A 23885-nucleotide genomic window follows, 5' to 3' on the forward strand; every position below is an offset into this window, starting at 1 on the left:
GCCCCTTCATCATACAGACGATGAGACTCTCTCAGGAGGTGGAAGACAGGTGAAAAAAAACCTGTACACGCAGCTATGTGACTGGGGGGCAAGTGGCGTCCGTCCAGGAAGAATGATGAATATGTCAGAAAAAAGGCACCGGCCCTACCAATGCGGAGCAGCTGCCGGCTCGCGGAGGCATTAATAACATCTCCTGTGTGTTCCTACATGTCCTACACGTTACTGTGCGGCCTCCCCACCCCGAAATCTGTGACGCTCGCTCACATTCCAGTGAGTGAATACGAGGAGGGTGCGCTCTCTACCCACCGATCACGGAGGCATCAGGGATCTGCAGTACCGGGCCACGGCCACTGTAGAAATGATGGCGCTGCTGTGCATCCAGGAACCTCTGGTCAGTGCCGGTTTTTACCCAATTGCTTGTATTGGAGGCCAAAAATAATTTTCACATATACATTTTTGTGTAATTTGCTATGGACTAGGGTTGAGCGACCTTTTTTTTTTTAGGGTCGAGTCGGGTTTTGCGAAACCCGACTGTCTTAAAAGTCGAGTGAAATCGGCCGACCACCGTGAAAAGTCAGGGATATCCCTCCCTCCCTCCCTCCTTCCTTCCCCCAGAACGGTAGGACTGCTTTTACACATTGCAAATCGCTGCAACATGCAAGCGAAAAAATGGCGATAGTTGTGCACGCCCCCTGACACCTATCTCATCACTCTGCCGCTCCTTCATTGGCTGCAAAAATGGCGCTAGACGCGTCATTCGAAACGCGACTTTGGCGCCAAGTTCGCGTGGCTGACCCCGCACAGGGATCGGGTCGGGTTTCCTGAGACGCTGACTTTGCCAAAAGTCGGCGAATTATGAAAATGACCGATCCGTTTCGCTCAACCCTACTATGGACTAGAGGGATTTCTTTTATAAGAATTGTTTATTTTTTGTTTATACATATTTTTTAATTTTTCTGCTGAAAATAAACCATTAAGGGACTTTATTAGTGAGCAGAATGGCGGAAGTATGGGTCGCCAACACGGCAGAACTACGGGTCGCCAGCATGGTGGAAGTATGGGTCGCCAGCACGGCAGGGCTTTAGGTCACCAGCACGGCGGAGGTAGGGCTCAACAGCACGGCGGGGCTTTGGGTCGCCAGCACAGCGGAGGTAGGGCTCGCCAGCACGGCAAGCTTTTTCCATTTCAACAGGCACTGTACAGCTGCCCCAAATAATGAGGGATCTGCCGCATTATAGTACCAATATCCTTGTTAGAGCTGTGCTGGTCTAATTAGTACCTTGGTGATCCATAGCTGCCGTCCTGCGCACTCAGATACACCATCGTGTTATGTCTGACCTCCGGGACCCCGCTGATCCTATCATTAAAGTGTCTGCAGCGCCCATGTAGTGCGGGGCGGCCCAATACACAGCAAAGATGATCTCCGTGTTACATCTTATTTTCATTAGGTGCATTAAATTGATTTCTGGAATTTACAAACCAGATTAAAAAAAAAAAAAGTTGGATCCATGAATCCCAGCAATCCCATCCCCACCTTTCTATAGAGGCCTCTGTGCAGAACACATGGTTTTTCTTTATCACATGGCGCCATCTGCTGGTGATAACTGGTATTACAAATACAGCACATATTCCTGCTTTGCACATCATCACTCAGGTAAAAATCCTGGAAATCCCTTTAAGAGCCTTTCTTCTCAAAGCTCCTAGCTAATCTGATAGAGCAGACGGCTTGGTCCTCCTGAATACTCACTCTGTGCATGGTACACAGGTTTGTGGGAACCCTGCAGGTAGGCGGCACATATGGAGGCGATCTTGCCCGGCGGCTGCATATTGGCATCGATGACATACCAAACCCTGGAGAATGTCGCCCATTGCTGAAAAGCAAGAAAAAAAAATGGGAAAAAAGAAAGATTAACCACACAACGTATGAAATAGTGACAGCGGCACTTAAAGGGTTATTACCGTTTTCATAAATGGCCATCGTCGGACAGTGCCTGTACATACAAGCAATGGTGCAATTTGCTGCTTAGGAAAAATTGTGTAAATTTAAAAAATAAAAAAGTTAATAGGTCAAGAAATTTTAATAAGCAGCAAACTGCAAAGAAATCCCAGGATGGAGACCTGACAGTGACGGAAGAATGGAAATGACATTTTCAGAACCTCTGGATTTATTCGTTGTGGGGTCTGAGCCCCGTGTGCAGGATCCCGACACTCACAGGTTACTAACGAGCGTCTGAGGAAGGTTCTGCCTCGCTGAACGCACTGGGGAAAATCATCAAGATCCACTGCTGGAACCTCCTGTGTAATCACCGACCAATGACGTCCCAGATGTGCTCGATGGGAGACAAGTCCGGAGACGCTGATGGCCATAATAGCGCGTTTAGGCTGTGTGCACACGCTGCGGATTTTGATGCGTTTCCGCTGCATTTTTGGCCGCACGGATTTGCATCAAGTCCGCAGGGTAGTGCACAGCCAATGTTAGTCTATGTGAAATTGACACTTGTTTTGCACATGCTGTGGAAAAAAAACACACGGAATCGTGTTTTTTTCCCCCCGCAGCATGTCAGTTCTTTTGGCGGATCTGCAGCGTTCCTGCACCCATTGACTTCCATTGTGTCAGGCCAATCCGCAGGTTTAAAAAAGATCTGCGGGTTAGCTGCGGATGAAACGCTCTGTGCGTGTCTGTGTGTGTGCGGGTCTTAATGCCCCTTGTACACATCAGTTTTTTGCCGTCAGTCACAATTCGTTGGCTCAATGGATCCGTCACAGATTGTGCAAAACTGATGCGACGGATTCGTTATTTTGGACGGATCCGTCTAGCGGATCTGGCTAAATAAATCAGCGCATGCTCAGTTAAAAAAAAAAAAAAATCCCATAGGCTTCTATTCTAGCAAACGACAGACGGATCGATCGCTGTCCATTTTTTCGACGTACACAAAAAAAGTTACTTTTTCCATTGTATCCGGCCACCGGACAAACAAATTTCGACAGATCCGGCGAACAACAGATGAAACGTGAGGCCATCTGTCGCTAATACAAGTCTATGAGAAAAAAACGGATCCGGCGGCATCAGTCGCCGTATTTTTTTTTTTTAAATTTTAAGGATTGCGATTGATGCCAAAAAACTGATATGTGAAAAGGCGTATAATCAGTCATTGTCTGATGGGACTACTGCTCTCATCCGGCAATGAATGCTCACAGTGACAGCATTGCCGATGATTTCTTTTAAATTAAACAGATATTGCGTTTAAGGCCGGGGTCACACTTGCGAGAAACTCAATACCCGGCACTCGGGAGCGGAGTGTGCGGCTGCATGTATTTCTATGGAGCTGAATGCTCCGGTCCGAGTGCCGGGTATTGAGGTGCGAGACTCCTGCGAGTTTCTCTCAAGTATGACCCCGGCCTAATGCAGATTTTGTGTGTCTTTATTTAACTCTTTACATCCCATTTTATTATGTTTATTACTAAACATTGGGCTTGGTATTATATATCTATCATCTATCTGTGTGTGTAAACATTATTCTTCAATTGAGTATGTAAATGAAGAGGTTGGACAAGAAATGACATCACCAATTTTTATTTTTGTTCAATAATAGATCTTTATTTAGCTTTCAAAAACGCATACAAATCTGCATGTAATAACGCATCAAATCCGCACCTGCGTTTTCTGGCAAGAGAGGAAGAATCTGCACAGAAATTCCACAGGCAAATCTGCAACGTGTGAACATACCCTTAGGCCACGCAGGCTGCTCACAGTAGGGACCAGGTGTCATGTTCAAAAAATGGCTCCTGGGAGAAATGGCCGGACCACAGGTTCTACCATCAAATCAATGTAACACTCAGCTGAAGACTAGAGGGCTCCGGCTACCAGACATTGTGCCCCCCACTATAATCCCGGGAGTGGGACCGGTGTGATGTTCCCTTGTTAGGGCCTCTTTATGGCGTTGCCCACGTGGTCTCCACATATCACTGCTTCCAAGAAAAAAAAGCGGGACTCATCGGATCTCCAGTCCAGCCTCCATTACTGGTCTGCTCTGCACCAGGACAGCAGGATGGTCAACCTCCTGAAAAAAATAATTTCTGGGCACACGGACTCAAATTCACGGACATTTAACGCGCCTCCTAAAAGCCAGAATAGGAGTCAGAGGAGACACTTATATACCCGAGCTGATACATAGATAACCAATGCAGAAAGCTGACCAAGTGTGTAAAATGCTATAAAAGAGGCGATCAATAAAAAGCACAACTGTATAACACAAAGTTCTGTAACATAACAGGAAAGCACTGGAATATTGACACAATGAGATCAATGTAGATTTCCATATTCGATCTGGAGAGAGACGCTGCTGTGGTTACATGGGACTGACGGCCTCAGTGTATATGTACAGAGCGTACACTGGGACTGACAGCGCTCCTGTACTATACAGAACGCAGCCGTCACCTCTGTGTACACCGGATATACTATGGCATTACAGTGTATACTGCTACCCAAGTGATAGTAGTGATGAGCGAACGTGCTGGGATAAGATGCTATTAGATTGCCTTCATTGTGCTCTAATACTATGCTCGAGTCCCCGCGGCTGCATGACAGCCACAAAACATGCGAGGATCCCCTAACAAACAGACAATCCCGGTGGATCAGCCGTGAAACATGCAGCCGCGGGGACAAGAACATATTATTCGAGCACACCAAAGACACTTTGTTAGCACCAGAGCATGCTCAGATAATACCTTATCCCGGCACATTCACTCATCACTAATAGAAAGATACAAAAAAGAAAAAGACAAAAGCAGCAGCAGCATAACGGGGTCTCAAGCCTCCCAGGTGTATTCCAACCATTCAAAATACTCAAATAATGGAGGCAGCACTCCATAGGAATCAATAATAAGTGCTATTTAATAGCCCATGTGGCCACGTTTCGGATCAAACGTGTGAACCATTTTCAAGCAAAAGCTTCACACTTTGGAACAGACACGTGGCCCCATGAGCTATTAAATAGCACTTATTATTCATCTATATATCATGTGCTGCCCCCATTATTTTTGGGTTGGACAGACAGATGATAGTCTGTAAAGCTGATTAGTGACAGACAGTAGGGAGCACAGACGAGGGGCACAGATCAGACCCGGCTGCTTTATCTGTCTATGGAGGTCAGATCAGTGGGTGAAACGTCCCGATCTTCCCCCCACAGCCCTCGCTGGGTGTCACAGGCTGCAGGTCCCTATATACAGGTGTGATATAGACCCCACATGGGGCAGATGCAGCCAGCAGTGTGGTACCTGTAGTGCGCCGGTGATGAGCGGCAGGATGCCGGCGCTTCCTGTCTTGTGCCTCCTCCGCTATGACAGCGCAGCACCCTCCTCCAGGATCTCACATGACTCTTCTTCCAGGGTGGGTCCTGTTCGTACTGCACATGGCTGCCATTTTAGCACATGCACAGTATAAACTTCAGGGGTGGGGAGAAAATTCATGGACGGTATGGACGACAGAAAAAAAAGACACCTAATTTTTACGGACTGTTCATAAATATACGGACGCTGGGCAACCAGGCATGAGACCCTCTTAGAGAAGTGACGTTAGGCCTTCACGAGGGAACGTTGCAGCGGTCCTTCTCCTGGGATCATGGTGTGGGAGGGCATAATGTCCGGAAGCCGGACCCCTCCATTCTCCATTGCAGGCGCGTGGCCTAAACACACTCCCGTGGCTGCAGCGTCTCTGGACTCGTCATTGGTCTGTGATTACACAGGAGCTGCCAGCAGAGGATCTTGATGATTTCCCCCAGTGCATTCAGCAGCAGAACCTTCCTCTGACGGCCATTAATGACCTCACTGTTACGGTTAGGTGGACAGAGAAAAGTTCTGGCTGTGGGAAGGAGGGCAGATTTGGGGCCGGTTCCTGGACACACATGGCTGCCCTGCCTCCACTGACCCCCAAATATCAGACTTCCAGCATGGCCTACCTGCCTTATACACAGAGCAGTAATAGCTGCATAGCTGCCCTCACACAGGACCACCGCCTCCATGGCACCACATTACCTGGGCAGCTCTGCTGTAACTCGCCATCACACGGAGGTCACCATGACACACAGCCTCTCACACTCTCCACCTCCTTACACGCGGAAAACAAAAATGTCCTCATCATATGGAGCCATTTTCCCTAAGACAAATTCCATAGAGACCAACATTACGTGGTCTACGACAAAATGGCCGCCACCAAAGCTTATTACAGGCAGCATTACAGACACATTTAGAAACCTCAGTTTCACCACAAATGGTTCCTCATTCGTGAATTCTCTTCCGTTAGGAAACGTTCTGTATCACCGAGGCGGCCAAAATCAATAGTAGTGATGAGCGTTGCGGTTTCTTTCAGCCCCAGGAACCTTCATAACGGGGATTAGTTGCCGGGAGGAAGGTTCTAATCGCTGTGACAGCTGGCGGAAGTGCGTCACTGGCGCGGACATTTGATTTTCCCGGTCTAGTGGAGAGTTGGAGGCGGCGCCTTTCCGGCTTGGATGGTTCAGTGGCCGGGGGCTGTCTCTGTGATCCAGGAGTTGTGGGTTTATGGAGCGGTACGTGCTGCTCATCTACTGGCAGAAACAGGCTGCGGAGAGTTCCCGGGAGACGCTGCCGTCAGGTACCACACGCTGTCATTACAGGGGAGGCCACTAGAGGGTGCTCGCATTTATCATTGTCAATAGCTAGTATTGCTGGCACTGAATAGAAACCTCAGCCCTGGCAGACAGCAGAGCTTCTTTCTCCTCCTCTCTGGCATTGTAGCCTCTTTACCAAAACATATAAAAAAATGATATTTATATAATCAATTTGGGGTTAAAGTGCCGACTCTCCGCTTTAATTTGAGGCTATTCACATCCTAATTGGAGTAAGGGTTTAGGACTTGCAGCTCTTTAATGTGTAGTTGTCTCTGTTTAAAGGGACCAAAAGTCATTGGACAATATCTCAAAAGTTGCTTTGCGGGCTTTTCCCTTGTTAAGCCATCATTAATTAAGCAGATAAAAGGTCCGGAGCTGATTCCAGGTGTGGCATTTCCTTAGGACGCTGTGTACCCACAACATGCGTTTTAAAAGGAGCTCTCAGTGGAAGAGAAGCTGAACATCATTAGGTGGTTAAAAAAAGAAATCCATCAGAGAAGTAGCAGACATATTGGGAGCGGCCAAATCAACAGTTTGGTACATTCTGCAAAAAAACGCACTGGTGAGTTTGGGAACTCAAAAAAGCCTGGATGTCAATGGAAGACAACAATGGTGGATGATTGCAGAATACATCCCATGGTGAAGAAATACCTCTTCACATCATCCACCCAAGTGAAGAACACTCCCCTGGAAGTAGCTGCTTCAGTATCTAAGTCTACCATCGAGAGAAGACTTCATGAGACCAAGTCCAGGGGGGTCACCACAAGGTGCAAACCATTAATCAGCCTGGAAAATAGAAAGGCCTGATTAGAGTTCGCCAAAAAATCATCTAAAGAAGCCGCCAAGTTCTGGAAAAGCAAAACTAAGATCAACCTGTACCAGAATGATGGGAAGAGGAAACTATGGAGAAGGATTGGACCGGCTCCTGATCCAAAGCCCAGCACATCCTCTGTGTCACATGGCGGAGGCGGTGTGGTGGCGCGGGCGTGCACGGCTTCTAGTGGCGCTGGGTCACTACCAGTGTTTATTGATGATGTGACTGAAGCAGCCAGGTTAATTTTACTTGTGTTTATTGTACTTTACAGACATTATTAGCTGTCCCTGATGGGGCTCACAATCTTCATTCCCTATCTGTATGTCTTTGGAATGTGGGAGGAAACTGGAGAACCCGGAGGAAACCCACGCAAACCTGGGGAGAACATACAAACTGCTGGCAGATGTTGTCCTTGGTAGAATTTGAACCCAGGACCCCAAAGCTGCAGGGCTAACCACTGAGCCACCGTGCTGCCCACATGTTTGAGTTCACATGCTGAAGACAAAACTTAGTGGTGCTCCCATCTCCAAGATCCTTTCCCAATATGTAACAGGTGTAAATATTAGCAAACACCTCACAACTAGAAATGTAGTCTAGTTCTTCAGAATGACTGACTTACCCCATGTGCAGGGCATTGCAGTAGCTTAGGTTTCCATGGTTACGACCAGTAAGAGCTGTCTGTCACTGAGTGGTCGTAACCATGGATGCCTAACCTAGCGCAATGCCCTACACGTGGGGTAAGAGACATGGCGTACCTCTTAGTTCGGACTCTAAAGCTGACGTGATGCCTCTCCAGGGGTAAAGGCCCACAGTTATATGGGCAGGAAGGATCAAGCTTTATTTAAAACGCTTTTGGCTGATGGGAAGACCGATGTGCTCGATGGGAGTCAAGGCTCATCAATGTTATATATTTTTGGAGTGAATTTCTTTTTTTAGTTTTCTGTGCCCGCGCAGTAAATTTTTCTTGTACTCGCAGGTTTTGTGGATGTGAAGGATTTCTACAATCACCTGAAGGAGCTTTGTACCAAACACACGGACACCTTCCCTGGTAATGCCTTGTATTTCTTAGATCCGCTCTTTTATAGAGTCACTGTTGTGCGATGTAGGGTCCATATCGCAGCTGAAAGCCTAGATGTGGCCGCCCGAAATGCTGTGGATAGGCTACAAATGACAAAGATGGCAGCACAGGGTTGTAGTCCTCTGCCTCCAGGGGGCATCACGCTTCTGAGGATGGACCGTTGGGACCAGTGACATCAGAGCGCTGCTGGCCCGAACTGTGCGTGCGCCCATGCTGCTGTATGAAGCCTACATAGGAGCGGGGGCAGCGCTTACAAGCTTACTGTCAAACAGCTTGTACGTACTGAGCTCACTACTTAGGAGACCGGTCACCTCTGATAAACTGCGGAAAAATGCACCAGTATTGTGGTGCACAAGTCAAATAAAAAGTGGTGTAGACTTTAATTAAAGGGCATGTATCGGCAGGTTTTTGCTATGCGATCTCAGAGTAGCATGATGTAGAGGCAGAGAGCCTGATTCCAGCGATGTGTTACGTACTGGGTGCAGCAGTTGTGATACACTCAGTTTTCTCCAGCAGAGCTGAGAATGCTGAACTGTGTAATCCCTGCACCCATCATTGATTGACAGATTCTGTCTATGCACAGTAATCTAACAATCGGTGATGGGGGCAGGGTGACACAGAGCAGCAGGACCAGGAGGCTTGAGGCACTAGTCCTGTAGTGATCTCCTGCTGATAAAACCGACATCTGAGACGGCCTAGATAATGAAACCTCTCTGCACTCTGGGTCTCTGTCTCTACACCATGATGCTCTCGGATTACACAGCATGGACCTGCTGACAGACTCCCATGCCCGGTGTGTTTAGTGTTTCATGATGTTATTTCTGACTGTTTCTCCTCCTCAGCTTGTTCTTTGACTGGAGAACCAGCGATAAGGAAATGGTTCTTTGCGATCCAAGCCACCTTCGGCTTCTCCCAGGTAGGACCCTTTCCTGCCTGTCGTCCTCTTGTTGGCGGAGCCTCCTGCCGCTCACTCTTCTCGTCCTTCTAGTACTGCAGCCTTGCTTGGGAGGACTTGTGCCCGGTCCTTGATGACAGCGAGGAGCTGCCACACAGCACCTTTGAGGATTGTTTATGTGGACTACAAAGCCCAGAGAATGACGAGGATGACAGCAGCCGGGACTCCGTGACTGACACCAGGTACGATCCGCCATCGGTCTACGGTAAGAGGTGGGATAGTGGACACGTGGACTCGGTGTGGAGGTCTTTGGCTGGCCCCGCTGATGACATCAGGCAGTCAGTAATAATTCTGATGCCCCAGAATTACCCAGTGGTCATAGACCATATTTCCCAAATTCTGCTTTCCCGTTTCCTCTGCAGGCCGTGCTCATGTGACACTAGAAGTGACGGTGCTGCCTCCATTAGTCCCGGCAGTCTGGTGGCTGAGAGACAGGTCCCATGACTGTGCCGTGTGGTCTAACTAACCCCACCTTGTCCGTGGGATTCACCATAAACAAATAGTAGATGCAGATCCTGCCAATCAGACTGACTGGGGTCCCGTCACTTGCTGCTTGTGGTGACTAGGTGGTCCGGATTCTGGTCACCTCCCCGCTGACAGCGGCACATGTCAGGACCCTCTTCTCAGGATAATGTCAGTACTGTACGTTTGTTGTATCTCGCATGTGGTTGCTTTCAAAATCCTTCTCCACGTCAGTCATTTACTGAGGAGGAAGGAGGGTCTTGAGACCAATTCTGGTGACACTGGACCACTGGGATCCCTATGGAGAGGTTATGAAAGGCCATTTTGGACCAGTACCCTAGAGACCCATTTTGTGACATCAGAGTGATTGTTAAAATTGTTTGGCCATATTATGGTGAGTGACCGGTAGTAGTGACCTGTTTATGTTGTTGGTTTGTGGATCAATCGTCTTTTTTTCTTCCCAGTTTATTTGAAGAGGCGGCAGAATCGCTCCATCAGCTCTCAGACAAGCTCCCTGCACCAGGTAATATATAGTCATGAAGAAAAAAACAGTGGGACTGTGAAAGTGTTATAAAACAATTCCCCACCGATCCAGCAACGCTCCTACTAATTGTTTGACAAGTAGCGAGTATGTGACCGCTGCAGCCAATCTGTGACCTCTGCAGTCAGTTATAAACAGAATAGGAGCTGAGCTGCACTTTTGTACACTTTTTATACACTGCTTCCTCCAGGGAGGATAACTGACCCGATCTGATATTAATGACCTGTCCTAAATATGATCGATTCATTTTTCGTTTTAGGCCGAGGGTTGGTGGACGTCCTGCTGATCTCTCCAGATGTTCCAAAAATGAAGCATTGCGTGCTCGCAGTGGGGGCCATTAAACACCTGAAGGAGTGGCACGGGGCCAAGATCTCCATCGTTACTGATGATCGCAAAGGGTAAAGTACCCGCACCAAAATACAGCTGTTAGTGATGAGGGCACGCTCAGATAAGGTGTTATCTGAGCATGCTCGGGTGCTAAGAGTGTCTTCAGTGTACTAGAATACTATATTCAAGTCCCCGCGGCTGCAAGTTTCATGGCTGTTCAACAGCCGCAACCTATGCAGGGATTTTCTAACAAATAGGCTGTCCCTGCATGGGGTTTCGGCTGGCGAACAGCAGCAAGAAATGCAGCCGCGGGCACTCAAACATATTTTTCGAGCACGCCGAAGTCACTTGGTTAGCACACGAGCATGGTCGGATAATGGCAGCCATATAGCGGTTTTAGGCCAAGTTCACACGTTGCGTAATTGGTGCAGGTTACACACATGGAATTTCTGAACTGAAATCCACAGTGTTTCTATATCTAAGATCTGCGCGTTAATTCCATACTTATTTATGCTTGTTTTGTCGCAGCGCAAAAAAAATTCCAGATTAGCGACCTGAACTGTGGATTTAAGATCCCCTTAGTATTGGGTAAAATCCACAACACAAATTGACAAGCTGCTGATTAGAACAATGCCACATAAGGCAATATCTGTGAATACTTCAAATCATTGGATCAGATTAAGTTAAAACTCATCCACAATAATCTTTATTTATATAGCGCCAACATATTCCCCAGCGCCTTATAATTCAGCCCTTCATACACAGCAATCATAAAAGTTAACGATAATACAATAATTAAAGCGAAGATAATGCCGCCCCTGCTCGTAAGAAGAGCTTACAATCTACAGTGAGGTGGGGGTGACAAAGTACAGGGGCTTATATACAATGATGGTCCAGCCAACTTGAGGCGATGGGAGATAGATAAATGCTGCGTGAGCTGATCACAGCCTGTATTTGTGGTGCTTTTGGGACGATGGAGGATTATGATTAGAGAATGGACTATATATAAAATGACTTTGATTAGGAAACGTGATAGGCCGCCCTAAACAGATGTGTTTTTAGGGAGCGCCTAAAACTCTACAAGTTGTAGTTAGTCCTAATTTCTTGGGGTAGAGCATTCCAGAGGATTGTCGCAGCTCGAGAGAAGTCGGGAGTGTGAGGTATGGATTAGTGCAGAGGTTAGTCGAAAGTCTCTTTCGGAGCGGGTAAACAGAAATGAGGGAGGAGATATAGGGGGGTGCCATATTGTGGAGAGCTTTGTGGGTGAGAGCAAGCAGTTTAACTGAGCTCCTTCATTGTATGGGCAGCCAGGGTAACGACTGGCACAAAGTGGAGGCGTCCGAGTAGCGATTAGCCAGATGGACAACCCTGGCTGCTGCGGTAAGGATGGACTGGAGAGGGGGAAGTCGAGTGAGAGGGAGGCCAATTAATAGTGTTACAGTAGTCTTGGCGGGAGTGGATCAGGGCAACAGTGAGGGGTGTTGTTTTTTTTGTTTTTTTTGTTTTGTTTTGTTGATTCCGTGTGCGAAAAGGACGGATTCTAGAGATGTTCTTTAGGTGTAAGTGGCACGAGCGGGCAAGAGATTGTATATGGGAAGTGAAGGAGAGATTGGTGTCAAATGTAACACCCAGACAGCGCGCCTGCTGCCGGGGTGTTATTATGGTGCCACACACGGAGAGGGAAATGTCAGATTTAGGGAGGTTAGTAGAAGGCGGGAGCAGAAGAAGTTCAGTTTTGGAGAGGTTCAGTTTCAGATAGAGAGCGGACATGATGTTGGAGACTGCAGACAGACAGTCACTGGCGTTCTGTAGTACAGCGGGGGTAAGGTCAGGGGATGAGGTGTATAGTTGTGTGTCATCAGCATAAAGATGGTACTGAAAACCAAATCTGCTGATGGTCTGTCCAATTGGGGCTGTGTAGAGGGAGAAGAGAAGGGGGCCAAGGACTGAGCCCTAACAGTGAGGGGAAGAGAAGATGAAGTGGAGCCAGAAAACAGAACACTGAAGGAGCGGTCAGAAAGATAGGAGGAATAACCACTCTGCATGTATTGTAAAATGCTGCAGAGTTTGTGCGGAATAGATTAAACTTTCTCCATACAGTGACCCTGATCTGTAATGGTCAGACCCCATTTCTATAGCTTTCCACGACTAGTACTCATGACTTATTTGTTATTACGGTTCTGGTGTACATAAGACCTGTAATAACAGATCAGTTTAGTATAATCTCAATGGCCCCGTTATCCTCTTAACGGGGCCATTGAGATTATACTATCAGATCCTGATTGAGAAGTTATCCTAGAAATGTACAATTACTGAGCTGCCAGTTCACACTCCATTTATCACTACATCAACCACGGCCTTTTTGGCTGCACAAACACAACATGTTGATAACCACGTTAAGTTGTTACCAGCCATTGTCTGATATGTAACGGTCTGACGACTGGTCCAGGACACTAATATGCCCCACTAGACTGGTAGCTGCGTGTGCCATTCATTGTCTACGGGAGACATCACAGTGCTGTTCTGTCTCCAGCAGTCCCACGGACAATGAATGGAGAGCTGGTAACATGCATGTTCACCGCTCCTGTCTGATAGGGCTTCTATACCATTCATCCTGTGGATTGGGGATAATCCCGCAACATTGAATTTATATGCTGTCATTAGGCTGTGCTAAGAGAAATCGGACCCCCAGTTATGTTTATGGCATCTCCAGTGAATTCCCTTTTTGGCTATGTGCACACGTTGAGTATTTGCTTACAGAATTTTCTGCGAGGTTTCTGCATCTTTTAGCGGCAAAAATGCGCTTTTTTGGTGTGTTTTTTTGCAAGCGTTTTTGTACAGCAATAAGCTTTTTTGAGCTAAATAAATATATTAAAGAAAAAGTTCTGTGGTGTAATTTCTTGGTTCAACACCCCATTATTCTGATGCTACAGCATCAACATGAAAAAGGTGATTAAGGCTTGGTGCCAGCAGCTGTCATTTACACCAAGCTTTAGGCTTGGTAATGAAAAGGTGTCAGCCCGGCCCCCTCATTACTAAGCTGATAAGTAACACACACGCCTACACAACACATTGTCACCAACCTATGTAGGAGCGTTAACAGAATGAACCTACATAGGCTGTAACCAAACAGCAACTCTTAATTTTAAAGAAAATTGCGGGGGGCTCCCACGTAACTAATAACCAGCAGAGGGAAAGCCGATGGTTGATGTTAGTATTCTGGGAAGGATCCAATAGCCATAAAGGTTCCCAAGCTATTAATATAATCTCACAGCTGTTTGCTTAGCCTTTACTGGCTAGTTTACAGGGGGACCCCAGCAAAAAAAATTGACATGGGGTCCCTCTATAAAATCTAACCAGCAAAGGGTAGGCAAACAACTGCGGGTTGATATTAATAGCCTAGGAAGGGGCCATGGATATTGACCCCATCCAAGACTAAAAAAACATCAGCTCTCAGCTGCCCCAGAAAAGACTCATCTATAAGATGTGCTAAAGCTGGCACTTTGCCTCGCTCCTCCCACTTGCACTGTAGCGGTGGGAAGTGGGGTTCATATTTGTGGGGTTGATGTCACCTTTGTATTGTCAAGTGACATCAAGCCCACAGGTTAGTAATGGAGAGGCGTCTATAAGACACCTGTCCATTAGTAACCCCATAGTGATGCTGTATAAAAAGCACAGATGCCCAGAATAAAGTCCTTTATTTGAAATTACTCCTTTATTGAATCTTAATTAAACCATACTCCTTGAACGCCTAGTCCACTGACGCCAACCTGCCCTGCAACAAAAATTAAATAATAAACCACAATATTCCTCACCTGTCCCAGAGAAGATAATCCATACGGTCTCATGACGATCCTGATGTCACTGATGTGACTGCTCTCAGACAGCCGGCAATACACTGATGGGAGGTAATTGCTCCTGCAGTGTATCACTGAGCTGCCATGAGAGTTCTCACGCAGCGGTGCCATAAGTGGGAACATTGGAGCTGATCTCTCACGGCAGCTCAGTGATACACTGACAGGAGGTATTTGCTCCCGCGGTGTATCGCTGGCGGCCGGGTAGAGCGGTCACATCTCCCGATGTCTGTTCTACACGTGAGATTGCTATGGGACACTCTGGATTAGGTGGACTATGGCGGACAGGTGTGCATATGGTGGTTTATTATTTTACATTATTTCTAGTAGACTGGGGGTTTGGTGTTAGGGGAGTATAATGGTTTTATTTTTATTTTGAATATGTGTATGTAACTAGTTTTACATGTGGTGTTGCTGTGTTGTGTGTTTTTTTTTTTTTTTTTTTTTTTTTAATTTGTGTGAGCACAGGTGTCAACTGAGACTACTTCTGCCATCACTGTTATCAGTGACAGCAGACATAGCCTGATGGGAGGAGTAGTCTCATCAGCCCACGCCTGCTGATGTGCTGTAAACGTCTTACCGCGGGTCACCGTCACAGCTGCGGGGCCACTCTGACATCTGATAGCAGGATCCTACAGGGCTTGGACAGACGGTCTTGCCGGTGGTAGCGTTACCACTGATGAGAACTACCGTGCCGGTGTTTCCCACGCTGTCACACACCATAGGAAGTCTGTAAACAAAAAAAAAAACTTAGCAAATCCGCAAACCTTTTATACCTGTGTTTTTGCTGTGGATTTGACTGACTCAATTGAAGTCACTAGGTGAAATATGCTACAGAAACGCACAAAGAATTGACATGCTGCAGCAAACAATGTACTGCAAATACTCAATGGAAAATTGCTGATCATGTGCACAACACTTCAGGATTGTCATTGAATTAGCTTGCATTCCATAGCATTTTTAGCCCATATTCGCGCAGAAAAAAACCCATTAAAAACGTATCGTGTGAACTCAGCCTTATTTATATTATATAACCAAAACAAACTACTTGAGAGATGAACTAATCACACAAAGAAATAAATATAAATATGATAAAACCATAATATTTTATTAAATATAAAGACACTAACAAACAATAATACAAACAATCGGAGGAGGCACAAGGATACATATATAAATATTCATTTGATACAAGGACAGTTGATAGTAATATATCTATAGTACAATGATGTTATGTCCTTTATTTTGCTCAATATGTATATATGAGACACGGTAAGGAGCCACTATCAAGTAGCAAAAAACTATATATAATAAATAATAAAGTGCAATGTGCAAGATGCTGATAGCAATAATAGTGGCTAAATAAGGTCTAACACCTAACTCCTCTGTAGATTAATTTCTATAAAATCAAATAGAATTTAGAAGGTGCATTATATTTGTGGTTATCCTTACCCGTGCTCATAATATATCCAGGCCTCGACCCCGCACTCCAACGCGCGTTTCGCGGCACGTTGCTTCCTCAGGGAGTGATATGGGGTGGCTATATTATCAGCCTTTTATATGTTGACCATTAAAATTTAATCCAATCGCTGTACTAAGAACGGCGCATCCCCCGTCGCTGCAGCGCTAGCGTCCCCGGCGCATGGCCCGCGGCAACGTCACATAGAGGCGCCAGAGCGCCGCCAGCAACGTCACAAGCGGGCCACGTGACAGGGCCCGCCCACCCAGGACACAGAGGATGCGCACAAGCACAGCGATCGCCATGAAGGTGCTGGGCAAAAGTATGGGCAAAAAGGTGGATAAGGATACTAAGATTGGCGCATCTCCCGTGACCAGAGTAAAGGCACCCCCGGCACATGACCCGCGGCAACGTCACAGCGAGGCGCCAAAGCGCCGCCTGCGACGCCGCAAGCCGGCCACGCGACGACGGGCGCCACCCCGGTCACAGAGGATGCGCACAGTACCAAAGCCGCCATGATAGAATAGGGCATCCATAAGGGCAACAAATGTTCAGGTATTCATTATGTAATATACGATACCGGAGAATATAATGGCAAAATAAATAAATACATCCCTAGAATATACATAATACATACCATATACAGACAGTTATAATCTATGATATGCATTCTAAAAAGGAAGAAATCAAATCCATCAAACAAAATTGAAAAAATGAAAATAAACAAATAATATTATACATTCATATATAAATCTCGATATGTGCTAAGTATATGCATACATATAAAAATACATACATGCATACAGATATATAATAAAATATAACACAAAAACATAAAGTTAATATGTGCGATAAATATATATAACTCTTTTTCCACCAATGTTATAACATCCCGTGAGAAATTTTTATAACAAACAAAAAAACACATACATGTCACAAATATGACAAATATGCAGTGAAAACAAAAATAAAAATATAAAAATATTTGTGCAAAAATGTGCGTTATTTGTGCTAGAATCCACGATTTCCTCCAGGAACGCTTTTGTCAGTTCTCTCTTTTTGCCAACTCATCCCGGTATGAATCCGTACATTACAAATCTATCACAGTTCTAAAAATAATACAAAAACAATAGTAGTTACCATCATGGCCATAACTAATATCAACAATTTGAATTCCATATAGTAATCAGGCAATAATTGCCACCCCATATAAAGAAAATATATACAAACAGGACAATTTATGATTAAAAACAGCAAATTAAAAACAAAATAGGTTTAAAAACATGCAGACGACAGCGAAGAGATCAGAGGCAAAAAAGGCAAAAAATTATTACAAAAAACTGGAAAAGCCCCACTGGTCATTGAGGCCATATGGTTTTACTGTTCTCAAATTTGTGATCCAGCGACACTCCCTTTGGGCTAATCTTTTCATGATGTTACCCCCACGGATACCCAAATGAACTACGTCGATGCCTCTTACTTGAAGCTCAATCGGACCAAAAGGATGGAATTCTCGATAATGCGCTGGTAATGTTTTCAATTTTACAAGGTCCTCCTTCTGCGGGTTTTCTGAGTTCAAAAGTCTGGCGGATCTGATGTCTCTTATATGTTCCAATATCCGCACCCGAAGTTGTCTTGACGTGAGTCCCACATAAATAAGCCCACATGGGCAGGTCAAATAATATATAACAGACATAGTTCTGCAATTAATCGGATGTACAATTTTAAAATCCCGTGTTTTAGTAGAATTACTAAATGTTTCTGTCTTGACCATATATTTACAAGCATTGCATGTGCCACAGGCACGTGATCCCCACTTGGGTCCCCTTGAGTCAAAAATAAAGCTAGATTTAGGTGCTACATAATGACTGTGTGTGATGGTTTCACCAATTGTTTTGCTTCTCCTTGCCACAACCAGTGGCCGATCCTCTACCAACTTTGCAAGACTTGGATCCTGTTTAAGAATTGGCCAGAATTGATCGAATATACTGTTCATATCATTCCACCTCCCATGGTAATTCGTAATTATCCGCAATCGGGAGTCCTCTTTTTTTATTGCTTTATTCTGCAATAACAGATTTCGATCCAATTCCTTGGCTTGCTGATAGCCTCTGTTAATATCTTCAAATTTGTACCCTCGGTCCAAAAATCTGCTGGTCATATCACGGGCTTGTGCCTCAAATTCTTTGTCAGTATCACAAATTCTCTTGGCACGAATAAACTGGCCCTTCGGAATCGCCCTAATAGTATGTCTCGGATGTGCTGATTTCGCATGCAACACAGAGTTAGTACTAGTTTCCTTCCGGAAGATTGTACTATGAATACAACCCATCTGGTCTACCGTTAACTGTAAATCCAAGAAGTCCATCTTATCAGTGGTGACATTAAAGGTCAACTTTACATTCCAGTCATTATTATTCAAATGCATGAGGAATTTATCCAATTCTTTCCTCTCCCCCTGCCAAATAAACAGCAGGTCATCGATGAAGCGCATCCAGCTCACTACAGAAGGACCTTGAACGTCATTCAGATATGGCAACATGTGTTCACGTTCCCATTGGCCCATAAAGAGGTTGGCATATGAGGGCGCAAAGGCCGCCCCCATAGCCACACCCCGTTGTTGTACATAATATCTGTCCTTGAACGTGAAATAATTATGGGTCAATGCATGCTCCAACAATTCCAATAACAGACCTAGTAGTTCACCATCGATACCTTTATTTGACAAGAAGAATTTTGCTGCGGAGATTCCCTGTTCATGATTTATGCAAGTATAAAGAGACTCTACATCCCCAGTGATGAGAAACATGTCTGGTTCCAATGTAATCCCTTGTAGTCTCTGAAGAACATCTGCAGAGTCCCTTACATAGGAGGGTAGTTCCTCTACGCAAGGCTTTAAATAGTAATCCAAGAATTTACAGACTGGTTCATTCAGTCCACCACACCCTGATACTATAGGTCTGCCGGGTGGGTTGGACACATCCTTGTGCACCTTAGGTAGAAAGTATATCGTTGGAATTACAGGATGGTTAATACGTAAGCCCTCCCAAATACTTTTAGTGATAAGGCCTCCCTCTAATGCATTGTCCAGAATACTGAACAGCTGTCTTTGAAAGGCGGCAGTGGGGTCTGAAGCTACTCTCTGATAACACTCAACTTTATTGAGTTGTTTGAATGCTTCCTTTTCATAAAGTTGTACTGGCCAGACCACCACATTACCGCCTTTATCGGCCGGTTTAAAGATGACCTGTTTCATATTCTTTAGTTCGTTTAGTGCTTGTCTTTGTATCACTGTTAGATTATCACATGGTCGGTGTATCTTAAGTTGATACAATTCATTACATACCATCCTGACAAATATCTCCACAGAAGAGTTCAAAGAGATGGGTGGAAAATTTGTTGACTTTTTTCTAATAAAATCCGGAAACTTACTTGGTGCTTGCTCTTGTTGCTCAAGAAGTAGTTCTTCTAATGCGCGAAGCGCTTCCATTTCTGCCTCTGTTGAGAAAAGTGTATTAGAGCAGTTTTTACCTTCATGAAACTTCTTTAAAAGAAGTTTTCGTGCGAACAAAAAAACATCCTTAATTGCTACAAAGGCATCAAAATTGGACGTGGGGCAAAAAGTCAAACCCAAAGAAAGGACTGAGATTTGAGCTGGTGACAAAACAATATCCGATAAGTTGATTACCTTTAGACTGTTACTCTGTGGTGGCTCCTGGTACTTATTATAATTCCGCCCATTTGTCCTTTGGCGAGTATTATATCGCCGTGAGTTAGCTGATGCATTCGACTCAGTTGATATATGTGTGGAGCTACTCGAAACTGAAGTGATGGAATTCGTACGAATAATATTTTCGTTCTTTCTCCATCTATAAACGATATTCTGCTGGTAATCAGCTTGATCCCTCTGAAATTTCTGGGTTTTGGTTTTCTTAAGATCCTCTTCCCATTTAATGTAGTCTCTATTCAATTCCTCCTCAAATACAGTCATTTCCACTGTTGTCATCTTATCTTTAAGTCTCTCCTGAATAATCCGTATCTGTCCCTCTATTACTTCCATTTTTTTCTGATCGAGGGAAATTAAAAGCTCCAAAAAAGTTCTGGAACAGTTATTGCATGCCTCCTCCCATCTATTTTTTATCCCCACATCATCAATTATAAATGAGGGGAATATCTGCACACGCAGCCCTCTTGGTATAAATTTCCGTTGTAAATACTGTTCAAGAGTTTTGCTGTTCCACCAAGTTTTGGTGCGTTTGAAAAAAAGATCCCTTAACTGCCGTCTGTCTGTCATTAAAACATCAGTATTATCATTAACAACCATATTCTTATCTGGATTGTCCCCAAAAATTGTAGATATCTGTGAGAGCCAGTTAGTGTCCCGACTTTTATAATCCATAGTGGAAAGGGTTACTCCTGGAAAACAAGATACAATTTACCACAAAGACCAAGGAGAAGAGTTTTTAACCCAATTTTTCTCTTTTACTTATTTCAAGTAGACACATAAACATATAACCAAAACAAACTACTTGAGAGATGAACTAATCACACAAAGAAATAAATATAAATATGATAAAACCATAATATTTTATTAAATATAAAGACACTAACAAACAATAATACAAACAATCGGAGGAGGCACAAGGATACATATATAAATATTCATTTGATACAAGGACAGTTGATAGTAATATATCTATAGTACAATGATGTTATGTCCTTTATTTTGCTCAATATGTATATATGAGACACGGTAAGGAGCCACTATCAAGTAGCAAAAAACTATATATAATAAATAATAAAGTGCAATGTGCAAGATGCTGATAGCAATAATAGTGGCTAAATAAGGTCTAACACCTAACTCCTCTGTAGATTAATTTCTATAAAATCAAATAGAATTTAGAAGGTGCATTATATTTGTGGTTATCCTTACCCGTGCTCATAATATATCCAGGCCTCGACCCCGCACTCCAACGCGCGTTTCGCGGCACGTTGCTTCCTCAGGGAGTGATATGGGGTGGCTATATTATCAGCCTTTTATATGTTGACCATTAAAATTTAATCCAATCGCTGTACTAAGAACGGCGCATCCCCCGTCGCTGCAGCGCTAGCGTCCCCGGCGCATGGCCCGCGGCAACGTCACATAGAGGCGCCAGAGCGCCGCCAGCAACGTCACAAGCGGGCCACGTGACAGGGCCCGCCCACCCAGGACACAGAGGATGCGCACAAGCACAGCGATCGCCATGAAGGTGCTGGGCAAAAGTATGGGCAAAAAGGTGGATAAGGATACTAAGATTGGCGCATCTCCCGTGACCAGAGTAAAGGCACCCCCGGCACATGACCCGCGGCAACGTCACAGCGAGGCGCCAAAGCGCCGCCTGCGACGCCGCAAGCCGGCCACGCGACGACGGGCGCCACCCCGGTCACAGAGGATGCGCACAGTACCAAAGCCGCCATGATAGAATAGGGCATCCATAAGGGCAACAAATGTTCAGGTATTCATTATGTAATATACGATACCGGAGAATATAATGGCAAAATAAATAAATACATCCCTAGAATATACATAATACATACCATATACAGACAGTTATAATCTATGATATGCATTCTAAAAAGGAAGAAATCAAATCCATCAAACAAAATTGAAAAAATGAAAATAAACAAATAATATTATACATTCATATATAAATCTCGATATGTGCTAAGTATATGCATACATATAAAAATACATACATGCATACAGATATATAATAAAATATAACACAAAAACATAAAGTTAATATGTGCGATAAATATATATAACTCTTTTTCCACCAATGTTATAACATCCCGTGAGAAATTTTTATAACAAACAAAAAAACACATACATGTCACAAATATGACAAATATGCAGTGAAAACAAAAATAAAAATATAAAAATATTTGTGCAAAAATGTGCGTTATTTGTGCTAGAATCCACGATTTCCTCCAGGAACGCTTTTGTCAGTTCTCTCTTTTTGCCAACTCATCCCGGTATGAATCCGTACATTACAAATCTATCACAGTTCTAAAAATAATACAAAAACAATAGTAGTTACCATCATGGCCATAACTAATATCAACAATTTGAATTCCATATAGTAATCAGGCAATAATTGCCACCCCATATAAAGAAAATATATACAAACAGGACAATTTATGATTAAAAACAGCAAATTAAAAACAAAATAGGTTTAAAAACATGCAGACGACAGCGAAGAGATCAGAGGCAAAAAAGGCAAAAAATTATTACAAAAAACTGGAAAAGCCCCACTGGTCATTGAGGCCATATGGTTTTACTGTTCTCAAATTTGTGATCCAGCGACACTCCCTTTGGGCTAATCTTTTCATGATGTTACCCCCACGGATACCCAAATGAACTACGTCGATGCCTCTTACTTGAAGCTCAATCGGACCAAAAGGATGGAATTCTCGATAATGCGCTGGTAATGTTTTCAATTTTACAAGGTCCTCCTTCTGCGGGTTTTCTGAGTTCAAAAGTCTGGCGGATCTGATGTCTCTTATATGTTCCAATATCCGCACCCGAAGTTGTCTTGACGTGAGTCCCACATAAATAAGCCCACATGGGCAGGTCAAATAATATATAACAGACATAGTTCTGCAATTAATCGGATGTACAATTTTAAAATCCCGTGTTTTAGTAGAATTACTAAATGTTTCTGTCTTGACCATATATTTACAAGCATTGCATGTGCCACAGTGGGGATCACGTGCCTGTGGCACATGCAATGCTTGTAAATATATGGTCAAGACAGAAACATTTAGTAATTCTACTAAAACACGGGATTTTAAAATTGTACATCCGATTAATTGCAGAACTATGTCTGTTATATATTATTTGACCTGCCCATGTGGGCTTATTTATGTGGGACTCACGTCAAGACAACTTCGGGTGCGGATATTGGAACATATAAGAGACATCAGATCCGCCAGACTTTTGAACTCAGAAAACCCGCAGAAGGAGGACCTTGTAAAATTGAAAACATTACCAGCGCATTATCGAGAATTCCATCCTTTTGGTCCGATTGAGCTTCAAGTAAGAGGCATCGACGTAGTTCATTTGGGTATCCGTGGGGGTAACATCATGAAAAGATTAGCCCAAAGGGAGTGTCGCTGGATCACAAATTTGAGAACAGTAAAACCATATGGCCTCAATGACCAGTGGGGCTTTTCCAGTTTTTTGTAATAATTTTTTGCCTTTTTTGCCTCTGATCTCTTCGCTGTCGTCTGCATGTTTTTAAACCTATTTTGTTTTTAATTTGCTGTTTTTAATCATAAATTGTCCTGTTTGTATATATTTTCTTTATATGGGGTGGCAATTATTGCCTGATTACTATATGGAATTCAAATTGTTGATATTAGTTATGGCCATGATGGTAACTACTATTGTTTTTGTATTATTTTTAGAACTGTGATAGATTTGTAATGTACGGATTCATACCGGGATGAGTTGGCAAAAAGAGAGAACTGACAAAAGCGTTCCTGGAGGAAATCGTGGATTCTAGCACAAATAACGCACATTTTTGCACAAATATTTTTATATTTTTATTTTTGTTTTCACTGCATATTTGTCATATTTGTGACATGTATGTGTTTTTTTGTTTGTTATAAAAATTTCTCACGGGATGTTATAACATTGGTGGAAAAAGAGTTATATATATTTATCGCACATATTAACTTTATGTTTTTGTGTTATATTTTATTAT

General features: G+C 44.0%; 2 protein-coding genes across 3 annotated transcripts in view; one reads left to right on the forward strand and one right to left on the reverse strand.

Annotated features, from left to right (window-relative positions):
* MRPL13 (mitochondrial ribosomal protein L13) overlaps positions 1 to 6313 on the reverse strand; it is a 31855-nt gene extending 25542 nt beyond the window's left edge. The window contains exons 1-2 of one of the 2 annotated variants that reach the window (XM_077271158.1): positions 6034 to 6313; positions 1748 to 1871 (exon numbers count right to left, since the gene is read on the reverse strand). In XM_077271158.1, coding sequence (XP_077127273.1) covers positions 1748 to 1871; positions 6034 to 6060 — 151 coding nt within the window. In that variant the 5' untranslated portion in view covers positions 6061 to 6313. Of the gene's footprint in view, positions 1 to 1747; positions 1872 to 5957 lie in introns of both variants that reach the window. The other variant, XM_077271156.1, reaches the window with a different exon arrangement.
* A 97-nt stretch (positions 6314 to 6410) lies between these two features.
* The window catches only part of MTBP (MDM2 binding protein), a 50190-nt gene continuing 32715 nt past the window's right edge, over positions 6411 to 23885 (forward strand). Inside the window, exons 1-6 of the mRNA XM_077271155.1 lie at positions 6411 to 6631; positions 8438 to 8509; positions 9382 to 9455; positions 9528 to 9676; positions 10421 to 10479; positions 10757 to 10895. Coding sequence (XP_077127270.1) covers positions 6559 to 6631; positions 8438 to 8509; positions 9382 to 9455; positions 9528 to 9676; positions 10421 to 10479; positions 10757 to 10895 — 566 coding nt within the window. The 5' untranslated portion in view covers positions 6411 to 6558. The remainder of the gene's footprint in view (positions 6632 to 8437; positions 8510 to 9381; positions 9456 to 9527; positions 9677 to 10420; positions 10480 to 10756; positions 10896 to 23885) is intronic.

The sequence above is a fragment of the Ranitomeya variabilis genome, chromosome 6 (genome assembly GCF_051348905.1).
Source record: "Ranitomeya variabilis isolate aRanVar5 chromosome 6, aRanVar5.hap1, whole genome shotgun sequence".
Taxonomy (NCBI): Eukaryota; Metazoa; Chordata; class Amphibia; order Anura; family Dendrobatidae; genus Ranitomeya; species Ranitomeya variabilis.